Source organism: Pyrus communis, chromosome 3, assembly GCF_963583255.1.
Source record: "Pyrus communis chromosome 3, drPyrComm1.1, whole genome shotgun sequence".
NCBI classification, from domain to species: domain Eukaryota; kingdom Viridiplantae; phylum Streptophyta; class Magnoliopsida; order Rosales; family Rosaceae; genus Pyrus; species Pyrus communis.
This window is the reverse complement of record NC_084805.1, coordinates 2,075,265-2,089,328: the sequence shown is the minus strand read 5'-3', so window position 1 is coordinate 2,089,328 and position 14,064 is coordinate 2,075,265. Positions and strand designations below refer to the sequence as shown.

Below are 14,064 nucleotides of genomic sequence, written 5' to 3'. Positions count from 1 at the left end.
TCCAAGTCATATCTCGGCGGGCTGCAATTTTTTTGTAACTATGTCTCTAATTGGTCAATTGAAGATGTGCATGATGGTGCCTCAATCTTCCCATGACCACATTCTCAGGTGTCTTTTGACACGTTTCTTCTGTTGGCTTTTTGGTTTTGGCGTTCTCGACTACGGCTGTTGTTTGGATTTTAAGATTTCTGTTGTTACGGTATTTTGTACCCTTTTTCATTGAATGTGTGTAAGTTTTGGTGAGCTGATATATTTAGTCCTTATGCTTAAGCGAAAAAGAAGGATGACGAGAAGGTTCAGAAAACAAGAAGTGCTAAATTGACCAATAGAAAATTCCAAGTTGTGGGCTTTAAGTTCAGGTAATTAAATAATAAAGTAATTCAGAATCATGGGTTTTGATGATTGATTCCTACAATCGATAAACGAAGGTTTTGTTGAAATCACATTCAAGCCACGTGGATAACGAGCCCACACAACAACACGTATGATGTGGGTCCCGCAATCACGTTCATATTGGTGGGTCCCTTTCCCATTGGAGAAACTTTTCTGATTTTGATGGACACAGCTGGCTGTTCCTTGTTTTTGTCTGGTGGCGATTGGAAAGCAAAAGCTATGAGAAAAATCCCAAAAAAAAAAATATATATATATATGAAAAGTGAAAAATCGTGTGTTTATTAGAAAGAGATCTTCTCTGAATCTCTCATATAAGAATTTGGATTCCTTCCGAGACAATTGGTTGGGATCCTCCTGATTAGTGTTAGTGGACTGTTGGATTTTTATCCAACGGTTATAATTATTATAACTTTTAGAGGACTGTTGGATAAAAATTCAACGGTCCACTAACACTAGTTAGGAGGATCTCGATCAGTTGCCTTGAAGAGGATCCAAATCCCTCATCTAAAGCCTAAGCATCAAGTGATTTAGGGCTTTAAAATTCAATCTAATAATAAAAAATTATTATAACTTTTAAAAATTTTTAATAATTTTTTTACTTTTAATCGTTAAATCAAATTTTAAAGATCTAAATCACTTGATCCTTAAACTTTGGAGAGAGACATTCGGAGTGCAGATGGTTGAAAATTGAACAGTGCCAGATTTGCCACATGTATTCGGACCCGTAGACTGGCAGCGGAATTGATTTCGTCTCTGTAGCTTTCAGTAGCTGTCAGAGCTGTAAGTGGACCGAAAAAAGTAATATTTTTTCTAAAATAATAAATTTTTGAAATTAAAAAAAAATTGTTCTATTCGGGTTGAGAGCTTGCTCTGTTGCTTCATGTGAAATGCTATTTTGTCGGTGGAAAAAAAAAATGTTGGAAAAAGCTCGCCCCTATTTTCGAGCGCAAATTAGAGGTGGGTGCTTTCAATTTATGTGAAAAATAAAAGAGAGATGTTATGCAGAATTTATAAAAGGAGACATTTTATGAATTATCTATTATCTTTTAACGTCAAATTTTATACAAATATTATAAAATATTGTATTAAATATGAGGTGCAAAGAGTTCATGAAAAATTTATCCTTTTGGGGGTTTTCATAACATTTCTCAAATAAAATCCTTGATCTGGAGATAACCTTAATAATTTTCCTAAAAAAATGATACGATCAAATGTTTGCATGTTTTGAACTCATCTCACATACGAAAGAGGTTTAGTTCCTTTATATCTTGTAGGCTTTTTATGATACGCCCAAATGTCTACAGATTTTGGATTCAACTGACATCTAAATCAGTGATTACTTAACGAGAAAACAATATCTTTGACCCAATGGGAAATTAGCAATAAAATAAGAACGTGATGTACTCATTTTTGGTGAGGTTGATGATGAAAATGAATTCACTTGTTGCTTGGAACATTGAATTCTCTACGCTCATGTGATATGATGAGGTTGATGATGAAAAGGATACTACCTTTTGAATTTTATATGTTTGGTGATTTATCAAGTACCCATTAACTAATTTTTTAAGCTTAATAATATGATGCTAATCATGTTTTAGTGATGAAACTATTAGTGGATTAAGCCCCACCAAGCCCAAAATTAAAACTTGCATGTAAAGCCCTAAATACTCAAAGCCCAGCAGTTCATACCCCCCAACAATATTTGTTGCTAAACTGCTCGATAATTAATTACCGACACACAAAAAGAATAAAGTTGTCAATAGTTCCGTTACACTATAATATAAAAATATAAAGTTCCATTTAAATTAAAATGTAACGGGAACTTTTCAATGCACTGTATATTGAAAAGACCATGACCTGTGACTTGTGATTGTGAGATTACCACAATGTTAATTAAGTCGAATTATTTTTATGGCATTATTTAGACGGATAAAATTTATGTACTTGCTATTTAGTATTTTTTATATATTTTTATTTATTTGGGGTTTGATATTTTAATATATATTTTATTTTGTTTTAAAAAATAATAGGCATATTTTTTAATTTCTCTTGAACTTTAAAAGAAAAGAAACACGTGACATCTTTTAATTGAACCAATTCAAAATTGAGCATCCGAGGTACTCTTATTCTATGCGGGCTAGTAATTTTGATACTCACTTGATACACAATTATGATAAATGGATTTATTTTTTGTTAATGAACTCTAAATGCGGAACATATCAAACATCAATTTTATGCATATTACATACACGAAACGATAAAGTTCCATAATAGTGTTTGTAGTACACATGAAGTGATAAAGTTCCATAATAGTGTTTGTAGTACATATGAAGCAAGAGGTTGACTGTAATTCCTTGATCCTTTTTTGTGAAAGGTAATTTAGAACTTTGTGATAATTCATGGTGTCGGTTGATTATCTATAATGATAATATAATCTTTATGAGCTTCAGCTGTGAGAAAGACTTGCATGCACGAATACACTACTACGTTGGCGTTCTATGTCAATTAAATAAAGATATATATAAGTATTTATACACATTCGTATTTAATTGGCATGAAACGTCCCGTATACTTGTACATGTAAGTTGTTATCTAAGTTGCATGAGTAAATTAATTAGTCATGGTATGTCAATGGACGCATTGCCATCCTAGTGACGTTCACATCCAATAGCAAACTAAAAGAAGAAGAAAATAACATAAAATATGGATCGACAATGACATATTAACATGGCTTGTCTATTATTTTTTGTGCACTTTCATTGAATCTAATTTATAGACTCGTGAGTATTTAATTTGACTTTTTGCTTCCTAAAAAACTTTATGATTTGAAGTTGAAGTTGAACTGTTGTATCAACAAGAAGATAAGGGAGGCTTCATTACCATAAAAATCAAATCAGAAAATGACATGTCACTCATTCCTCACTATTTATCCTTTTTTTTTAACAATAAATTCGATCACATTTTCTTATATATATGCATGTAAATGATTTTTTTTTTTTTATTCTTTTTTTTTTAGTATAATGATATATTTACATTAAGGAGAGAGGGAGTTCGGCAAAGCTACACAATAGGCAATCTAATTTGGTATCGAATTCTTCATACATAAGATTCGAATAAAAAACGTTTCACTTACAAGTAAAGAAGAATACCATCAGACCGTAAAATTTATTTAATTGAACAAACATAAATACATCTGCGCATTGCAACCAAATATGTTTCAACAAATGCATTATTAGTAAACTCGGGGTGACCTATTGGTTTAGGACAAATTTTAGGATCGTATTCCAAACAACATGTCTTGAGTTTGATTATTTGCACTAGTGGATTGCACGATGGTGGCTAATGGAAGGCTGAAATGTCTATGCGAGTCTTCCTAGTCCTGAAAAAGATGGATTGCGGTGTCGAAGCCACCAACTTGTCTAGTTTTTAAAAGGAAAAACAAATGCATTAGTCGTGGTGGATTGCCTTGATAAATATGGTATTCTTTTTCAAAATCTGCGTCTTAGGTTCAAACTCTTCCCATTCTTGGTGTGAATTAGAACAATAGTATTGCTTTTAATAAAATAATACCTTTGTGTAAAAGCCAGATTTGTGACTAGGGGGAGGTTGAAATGCCTATGTAAGTCTTTCCGGCTCCTGAAAAGAGTGGATAATCATGGCTTGCCATCAGTTGTTTTTTTTTTTTTTTAAATAATAATAATAATAATAATAATAATAATAATACATTTTTATTTGCACAAGAAGAAAAGGCCATTTTCATCACATTAATGAGACTACATCTCTAGCATTTATATAAAGATGTGACAAATAAACCTAGACATCTAAATCAACTATGTGACAAATGGGTTTATGAATTGGTCCAAATTTATTTTTGTCAATTTGGGTCCTTCACCCAGAAAATATCCAGAGCAAAACTTGCTATTTTGGCAAAGCTATAGCCACTAACATCTACAAGTAGATATTAGTGAATTTGGTCACCTAATACAATTTATATCTTGTCACTTAATACTATAATCTAGTGATATTCTTCTTTAGTTGTAAGTAAGAGATATTATGTTTGATTCTTACCAAAGGGAAATTTGAATCACATTATTACTAGCTGATTGTGAAGCTTAGCCGACTCTCCAACTTCCTTAGTATAAATAATATTGTTTGTTTAAAAAAAAAAAATAAAAAAAAAAATAATAATAATAAAAAAAAAAAAAAAAAAACCAACCTACGTCTTTTCGATAGGTCACCTGGTACATTCTTATACGAAGTCTTCTCCAGCTAAAGGATGACTAAACAAAATCAGTCTCCAAGATAAAAAAAATCAGGCCGTAGAAATCGGGCAGCGTTTAGCCCAGGGCAGGCTGTACATACCCAACCTGCTTGACCTGGATTACATTTTCCGCGATGCCACCATGTGCAGCCCACCCCACAAATGTGTCAGCGCAGCAGCACCACATGGAAATAAAATATACCTGCTGGTGTGGAATTTTAGTCCCCCAACACTGGAGATGGCCTCAATAGTAATAGTAACTACAAAATGAAACTACAAAATGACTAGTTACAATGTTTACCACCGGGGGTGGGATAGGTTGGCACACAGCCAAAAAAATGACCTGGCACATAGGGAAGTCTCTCCAGCCCAAGAGATTGCCTGGCACCCACCCAAGCTGGTCTCTAGGCTAGCCCAAAATTGACAGACCTTGGGGTCAGCCTAAATGACGTCATGATCTGAAATCAGTGACGACGAACTCCATCTTCGACGAGGAAGACGGCTGGACGACGCTACCTTCGAGGACAAGGCCGCTGACCTAGAACTTGCTGTTGAGGACGAGCTGGTCTTGGAAGCTGTTGAGGACGATGACATACAAATCCGGCGATGCAGCTGAAGGTCAGGGCGTAGGTCCAGAGGCGACGGGTTTGGAGCTGGCAAGCCCGTGCGCTGATGTCAACTAGTTTGGGGCGGGTCGGACCGCGGAGGGAGGTGGAAAGGAAGCGGAGAGTGAAGGGGAGGTGGGGATTTGATGGAGGGTGGAGATGGGGGGGGGGGGGAGGGGGGGGGGGGGTAGGCGTGCTCTGTTATGAGGAGCATTTTTGGGGAGAAACTCATAAATTAAAAATCAAATTATTAATTTTTATTGTTTTATAATAAAAATTAATAATATTTTAATAAAATTGACTAGGATATTTAGTTTTAGAGGTGGAAATGCTCTTGGCCTATTACTGTTCATTGAGGTTTATCATTGTTCACTGAGTGGATAAATACACTGGATGCTGGCGCAAAATCTTTAAGGGTGGAATTGCTCTTAAGGATATATGAATTTAGTATCACAATTTTAAAAGAATATTTATTTTATATGCACTTTTTGTTTTTGGTCGATATTAAGGATATATGAATTTACTATCAGAATTTTATATATTTTCACAAATGTAATAGTTAATTTACTCTAATTTATTGTTCAAAAAGGAATGCGGAAAAGGCAGGAACAAATGAGCTAAAAAAATTAAGTAGTGTGGCTGCTGGGATTCGAGCCCAGGTCTCCACGGCCACAACGTGGAATTCTTACCACTAAACTACAGCCACCGTTGTTGTTAGTATAGGTTATATTATTTATTTATAAAGTCATACTTTTCGTTACAAAAATTAGCTCTTGTGCTTTATTGCGTTTTATATGTCCAAAACCTCTGAGATTTTATTCATGATAGTTATTCCACCATTGTCCTACCGACATGCTACAACAGTCTATATATTACACATGTGATTTAAACGTTGCGCGTTTGTAAATTGTAGTTTTGTAGTATCTATAACGTACGCAAACAATGCATATGTTTGTGGCCCAAGTGCTTAAGACCATTTATTCATCCATTCGATGTTTCAGTGTTTGATTTCTCGTGGACAATATCACTTATACATGAAAATTTTTTTAATTTATTTTTATATAACGATATATATATACTAAGAGGTGAGGGTATAAATTGCTATCGAATATTTCATTCATGAGATTAAATTAAATAATTTATTTATAAGTGAAATGAAAAACTACTAGACCATAAGTGATGTACGTGAAAAACTTGAGGAAACAATAAAAATAGAAAAACAAACAAAAACGGAACAAGGGTAGCCCAATCTATCTAACCAAAAGGCTCCAAAGAAAAAGGCCGTCAAGAAAGAAGCCCAAGAGACAAATTAAACTCCAGCTAAACGCCTCTGGCAAACCAACAATCACAAAACTGTCGACTAATTAATCTAAGAATTGCTGGGAAATAACTTCAATCAATTTAATGAGTCTTAATTGGCCGCTAATCTGGTGATAATGTATGCATAATCATTGACATTTCTCAGGAGGCTTTTCACCTCCCCAAGCACGTAACGTCTGTTTCCAGTCCCTCTATATAAACCCTTTCGCTTTCTCTTCATTCTTCAAACATCGAATATCTCACTCATCGTCCACAAATTAATCGATCAAAATCTCAAAAAATGGCAGCTCACACTATTTCCTTCCTCTTCCTTCTTACAGCTCTTCTAGCCCTGGCCATGCCGTTCATGGCCAGTGCGGCTCGACCTTTGAGTCGTTACTCAATTGGGTCAAGCATGAACCTCGCAGCGAGGTTGAAGTTGGACGAAGAATCAGCAAACTGCTGGGAATCTTTGTTTCAGCTGCAGGCATGTTCCGGCGAGGTTGTTATGTTTTTCTTGAATGGTGAGACTTACATTGGGCACGGGTGTTGCGAAGCCATTCGGACCATTGAGCACCAGTGTTGGCCTGCCTTGCTTGGCACGCTAGGGTTTACCACTGAAGAGACTGATGTACTCAAGGGTTACTGTGACGAAGCCGACCATATTGAGTCCCCTCCTTCTTCCACGACACCATCACCACCGTCGATCAGTAAGCCTGCTACTAAACCAGTTGTTACTGGTTGGGAGAAGTTGGTTCCTTAAAGAATTTCTTTTTGGGTACTGATATTGTCAAAATGTTGCATGCACGTATTGCTAATTTTAATAAAGAATAATTAGTATTGGGTGGTTCTTTGTTCTGTTTTAGCGTCTATGTGCTGTATCTTGATTGCTTTAGCCACAATGTTTTTGTTATCGCTTTATGTCAACCTCACAACATATACAGTGTTAGCAATGAACGAAAACGTAATTGTCTCGCTAAGGAGAGGCTAAAGCTAGCCAAACCATCTGCAACAGCGTTCATTTTCTGGTTAACGGTGTATACATTTTGAGGCTGACATACAAATTACTTCGCTTGACCTGATCGAGCATCTTTGTTGTAGTTATGATTATGCCACCATATGTGGATTATTTATGTTACTGGTGGTAACGACACAACAGGTTCCTTGCGGAGTAAGATGAATCCCCCTCAGCTTGCTCTGCAGCGCTGTTTTATTAAAATTCAGGTCACATTTCTAGTCTTCTAACAGTTAAAATCCTAACAAGTGTGAAAGGTCATTGCCAGCTTTTTGTAGCGCGCTTGATGAAATTAAATTCAACAGAATGGACGCGTAGTAGCTATATACATGTTTTCAGATTAGACGGTTGAAAACTTATGAGCAAAACAATGCGACCACTCAATAGTCATGCGACTGCTCAATACTCATGATCACGAGTTTAGCTGTTCGGTGTTTACTACAAGGATTACCACCCTACAATTTCCACGCACAATGGAGGGTTCATCCAGAGAGTAGACTTCGATTCAATGTGCGAAGGGAGTAACAACTGAAACAAAGATCCGGGCAGCTAAACTCAGAACTTTCTTCGGATGGAAGCAATATAATTTTTTTACCTCAAGGAAATAAATAGACATAAATTAACAATTGCAAAAGCATTTAGTAGAAGAAACAGGTGCACGAATTCAAGCTGCAAAACCAATTCAATTTGTAACTAGATTAGTCCATACATAGTTTCCATCTAAGATTTTCAAAAGCTTGATCAGTTTTCAGCGGTCGAATACCAAGTCGAGAAAATACAACTGCATTAAGAAATAAAGTTCCAACCCAAACAAAAAAAACTAAAAGACTTCAGGCATCTCAAACGCTTGGGCAGTTCAGGCAGGTCCAAAAGGGCGTTGCAGCACTACAAACCTGCAGGAAAAGAAAACACCCGAAAACAACAGAAACCACTATATTAGTAAATGCTTTTTTCTCATATTATAACTGGCGGCAGGAGTTAAAATGTAAATTACCCTTCAATCTTTACAAGGAAGATCATCAGCATTCACAGTTACAAGGAGAGCCTTCAGCAGACTGTAATTTGGTAGAGTGATTTGGTCGATGAATATGATTCTTCTCTCAATGAAATCACCAATTGTTGGAACCAAATTCGTGCACCGCCTCAGGCGGACGGAGCTACACAAGTCCAGCTACCTGCAAGAAAGCAACAACCATAGTTAGACCTTGGGTACCAGTGGGGTACTAGCCAAAGGTTCTCTGTTGGTCAAATTAGTAAGCAATATTAAAACTCAAGCATAGGCTAGAGCACTGGCAAAGCCTTATAGGAGCAAGGAGGGGCGACCGCCCCTCCGCTCACCGGAGATCCTTCCTACAACTCAGGTTTCCGCCCCTCTACTCTGTTCTTGCTGCTCAGGTGCTCAAGTGCTACACTGGTTTTCTGCAGCAGCACCACTGTGTTCGATTTTTTTTCAAAGACCCAGGCCAAATGTCATCGTTTTGGTTGGGAAAAAAATGGGAAATTTAAATGAAAACGGGTAAACGATGTTGTTTCATTTCAAAAAGAATAAATTAAAAAACTAAACAACAGGGGACGACTCGTCCCCAGTATACACACACCTACACGAATTGAATCCGCCCCCTTGATAAGATTCTATTTTGTAGTTTTAACAACTACAAAATTCCATTTCTACAAATTTTGTAGATAAAGACTCTATTTTGTAGTTTTAACAGCTAAAATTACATTTTTATTGTAGAATTTCTAACAAAAAAAATTTAAAATTAGATGGTCAAGAAAGATAAAGCATCTGGGTAAGGAAGTGAGACTGTGAATGGTAGTTTAAAGGCTCTTTCTCTGGCTTCTGAGTTCTTCCTAATTTGGGTAGTGGAGATGATGAGGGAGGGAAAGACATACAAATACTTAATATATTTTTAAAGTTTTTGTGGTCCCAAAACTACAATGTTAATGGTTAGAAGCAAGGACTATAACCATCAAGTGAGTCAATAGGACTCACTTTTTGGACGAGTTGTTAGGACTCACTTTTTGAGTGAGACGGTCTCCTTAACATTCCTTTTTCATAAGTTTTTTTTGTTTTAACTCTAGATTATGTTTTGCTTGCACTCACACATTTATGGTGACGAGTACTATAAGATTATGGCAAGAAAGGAGACCAAATACGAAGTAAGCTCAAATGTCTACGTAGGATTCCACTTAATTCAACAGGGGCATTTCGCACCTAAAAAATTAAAGTGCAAAGCTTCAAGACTCACAAATTTTCACCCCTCCACCCGACAATTCCTTGCTTCGCCATTAGGCTAGAGAATAACCAAAGAGTATGCCTGGATTGTGTAATATGCGTTATGCGAGTGAATTGTGTTACCAGAGTTATGCCCTAGATGAAGATATTTACACTAGTTGTGAGAGAGCTTTTATGATACGAAATTCATGTTAAACCGAGAAAATCAAACAGGATATCTAGAATTAGATAATGTTTCCTCTTAGGAGTGTGTTACTTGCGGCGCATGTCAATCCTTAAATTGTAGAAATCTCCAAGAAAATAGGAAACTCGTTTGATCCACAGTCATATCAAGTTTCCGTGTCTTGCGGAAAAAGAATCACGCCTACCTTTCAGCGGTATAGCATGATGTGATGTCATCGCTGGTTCGTTTGAACAGCTCAATTCGATTGGAGTTGTTGAGAGCATCATGCTATTCCCCCCATGCCCCAAATTCCAATTATTTGAACATTAGTTGAACCTCCACCGTCTAAGTATTCAGTAATGAAGTCTTGCATGCAAAAAACTATTTCAACTGAGTGCTTGGCTTCTTCTAAGTCTATGGTTTTCAGTACTTTCTTGACGTCCCCCAATTTTTTTTCAATAAACACTCCATCACGCCTAATCGTAGAAATGCCAATTATTCAAAAGAAATGTGTTGTTCATTATGAGTAGATATTTGCAGATTGAAACATATTCGAATAAATTCATTGATCCATGTGATTAATTGATGAGCTCAATTCAACCACCTATCAAAAACTAATCATCAATTATAACGTGAATAGATTAGATCATTGGTCGTTGGAGTATTACGCAATTGTAACTTTTCGTCATAAAAAACTAAGCATGTAACTTGCGTTTCACTTGCTTGATTTCGACGTGAACTCTTTTGCAAATGCTCTACATTTTATAAAATTCATAAAATTTTATTTAATCGCCAAACTTACATTTCTATTATATTTCAGGAACCAATATATATATATATATATATATATATATGTATATATATGTGTGTGTGTATATATAATATTCTAATTTACAAGAGACAATACATGGTAATTATACAATCTAAGAAACCTAATACAAAGTTAACTAGTACATACAATTGGGCTGGGCTGCTAATGCTCACGTTACACTCTCATTGAAGTTGGTGCATAGATATCATCATGCTTAACTTGTCGAGCGAGCTATGGTAAACTCTACTACGTATAGCTTTTAGAAGACATCCGCCAATTGATCTTCAGATTTAACAACTGGTATACAAATTAAGCCAGCCTCCAACTTTTCTTTGATGAAGTGTGCCATCCACTTCAACATTAGGGATGAGGGACAATGATGTTTTTATCTGGATCTCGATGATTGCAGGTTATGGAGTTAATGGAAAAGGAGGAGAAGCTTTAAAAGTATTTGATCGGATGGTCAAGCACTCAGCTGTCAAGCCTGATGACGTAGCATTTCTCTTGATTTTATCTGCCTGTAGCAATTCGGGTTTGGTATCGAGATATTCAACATGATGTTGCACGAATACTAACTGAAGCCCGGACCTAAGCACTACGGGATACTTGTTGATCTTTTTGGCCGGGCAGGAGAGCTGGAAAAGGCCTTGGAAATTGTTGAGCGCTCCAAATCCTGCTGCGCCCAATGTTTGGGGAGCCTTGCTTGGTGTTTGCCGGATCCATAACAAAGCAAAGCTTGGAGAGGTTGCAGCGAAGAATCTTATCTGGTTAGATCCCAAACATGAGGGGCATTACATTTTGCTCTCGAATATATACGCCATTGACAATAATTGGGAAAATATGGCAAATCTCAGGAATTTGATAAAGGAGAAGGGGTTAAAGGCGATGTCAGGGCAGAGCATGGTCAAGGCGGCAGTTGACGCAGTTGCTATTAAAATTGATGGTTCCGGTCGGCGCGAATGAAGCTGGGGTTTTTGATAATGTATTTCCATGTCCATCACACAGAGGTGCATCTGATCAAACATTGAACGGGTAATCTAAATAAGATATCGTTTTCGATGTCCTGTGCAAAAGAGTCGATCATTGATTTCAAATTTTAAATTGCTTGCTGCAATTGCAATACAGACACAGTACACTCAGTCAAACCAATGCACATCCAAAAGGAATACAAACTTAGCAAAAACGTAGAAAGAAAAATATCTGATAATGAGGAGCAACATTGTGTTTTGGGCTCAAACCCTCTTGCTTTCTCAACATAGATCAGTAATATCGCTTGTAATTAAAAGAACAAACCCAGAAAGATAAAAGTAAAAGTTTTGGGAAGCTCACAATATCTGGTGCTGCTGATGATCCGAAGAATGGAGCCGTGGGAGTGCCTCGCTCTTCTACTGCGTTAGAGAAGACGAGTGAAGAAAAAAAGTAGAAGGCTGCTTGTATCCAGCCAATTATGTTCCGTTTTCAACTCAATTATGTTCCGGAGATAGATGATTCTGATCAGATTTATGGATTGCTGGGAAAATTAACGTCGAGGAAGGTTATGTTCACAATGTTGATTTCGTGCTACATGAGACGGACGATGTTTTGTAGATTTCAATGTGCCGTGCTAGTTTGTGATTTACAGTTAAAGGATGATTGATTTGTTAGTTGTAATGAGGAATGATTCCATTACTGCAAGAAGCTATAAAGTTTGTCGTACCCAAATGCAAATTATCTGCTTACATTAAGAACACAAATAGATTACAACAATGTAAATGGTAAATAGTATAAAATTTTCTAGGTTGCTTCGGAGGAGGTAGGGATTATCACACGCGTGAAACCTTGTCATTGTATTTTTGTTTTCATTTTTCGGCTAAGAAACAAAATTTGGCCAACGAATTTTCCGTTGGCCAAAAAGTAGACGACGGAACCTTAATTTGCTCGACAAAGAAATTTCGTCTGAAAAGGGTTTTTTTTTTCTTAGAGAAAGCTTTGTACAGGATAAAGGAACATTTAACATGATTAATACCACATCATGTTCGTTTAATTTAATTATCGGGTTAAAGCTATTATCTAAACAGAGTTCCTTGATTCATTCAAAAGAACCATAAAGTCTTGTTATTGATAATGTAAATGACCCGATAAGTGATAACGACCTGATTCGTTAACAGATCGTGTCGTTTCGTGTCAGGTTAACGGGTCATATACGATATTGTCATACGTAATGTATAGATATGGCAAACGACATCTTATTGGGTTCTTAAACGAGTGACTCAATAACAACCCAACTCATTAATAAGTTAACCTGAAACCTATTATTTTCGTGTTGAATTGACAAGTCGTGCAAGAAATTGCCAAGCATATAATTGACATAAAATGGAATATGTTGTCCTGTCATCTGTTTGGATTAATTACCATATTTGAAATTTGTAACTGATGTATGCATGTGTATCTTTCACGTGAAACTTCTTTAGCTGATATATGGATTTGTAAATTTCTCTCTCATTTCACGTTGAAACTTTTGTAACTGATATATGCATATATAAGTTCCACTCTCATTTCACGTGAAACTCACAAACACCTTCTCTTATTTCACGTGAGACTTATGAACATTTTGTACGTGGCTAAACCAACTTTACTCCGACCATCAATTTTATCGCCCAAGTTTTCTATAAAATACCTCATAAACCTTGAACATAATATATGAAGTAAATCATGTATTCTTCACACTTATTTGCGCACCTCAATCTTAAAAATACTTACTATATTGTAGAAATGGGTGTCATGGGAGAAACGACGCACAAGAGAGCCTCGTGATGCTGCCGAAAGAACCCTCGGCCTCAAAAAGCTTGTTCTTTCGGCTTTGAGAGACATTTAGCACTTCCAAATCCTCAATTCCATGCAATATATAAATCAAAGTTTTCTCATGAACAGGCTTTTTGAAAACTTCGATTGTAGAGTGAGTGGAATTGAGGATTTTGAAGTGCTGAATGTCACTCACTGCACATTTATAGAGGACTCTGAGCATCCGGCTACTCTTATATATGCGAACAACTTGGCGAGTCAATCATTGCACAAGCCTCACCGATCCAGAAGTTTTTTCTGTGTCCATATTGATGTGTGATATGTGCGAGTGTGGACCGGTGGAGTAAATATAAGTTGGCCTGCGTTTTGGTAGACATTTTGAGGGGCACACCATGTTTGCATGATTCAACTAATTAATGAGATTCTAAAAATGTATGACAGTATGAGCAGTTTGCTTCTAATAGAATTTGATGAATTTTTATATTATTATGAATATATGG

The 14,064-nt window shown here is 36.3% G+C and overlaps 1 protein-coding gene and 1 non-coding gene across 2 annotated transcripts; one reads left to right on the top strand and one right to left on the bottom strand.

Annotated features, from left to right (window-relative positions):
* Positions 1 to 5,893: 5,893 nt before the first annotated feature.
* Positions 5,894 to 5,965, bottom strand: TRNAH-GUG (transfer RNA histidin (anticodon GUG)). Its single transcript has one exon. It is a non-coding gene; the product is annotated as a tRNA-His (tRNA).
* An 894-nt stretch (positions 5,966 to 6,859) lies between these two features.
* On the top strand, positions 6,860 to 7,321 carry LOC137727773 (egg cell-secreted protein 1.1-like). The gene has a single exon (XM_068466588.1). It carries the CDS (start codon positions 6,860 to 6,862, stop codon positions 7,319 to 7,321), a length of 462 nt encoding a protein of 153 aa, XP_068322689.1.
* Positions 7,322 to 14,064: the final 6,743 nt, after the last annotated feature.

Excerpts from the sequence above, each read along its gene's own strand:
- LOC137727773 (XM_068466588.1), top strand. The coding sequence starts at position 6,860 with ATGGCAGCTCACACTATTTCCTTCCTCTTCCTTCTTACAGCTCTTCTA.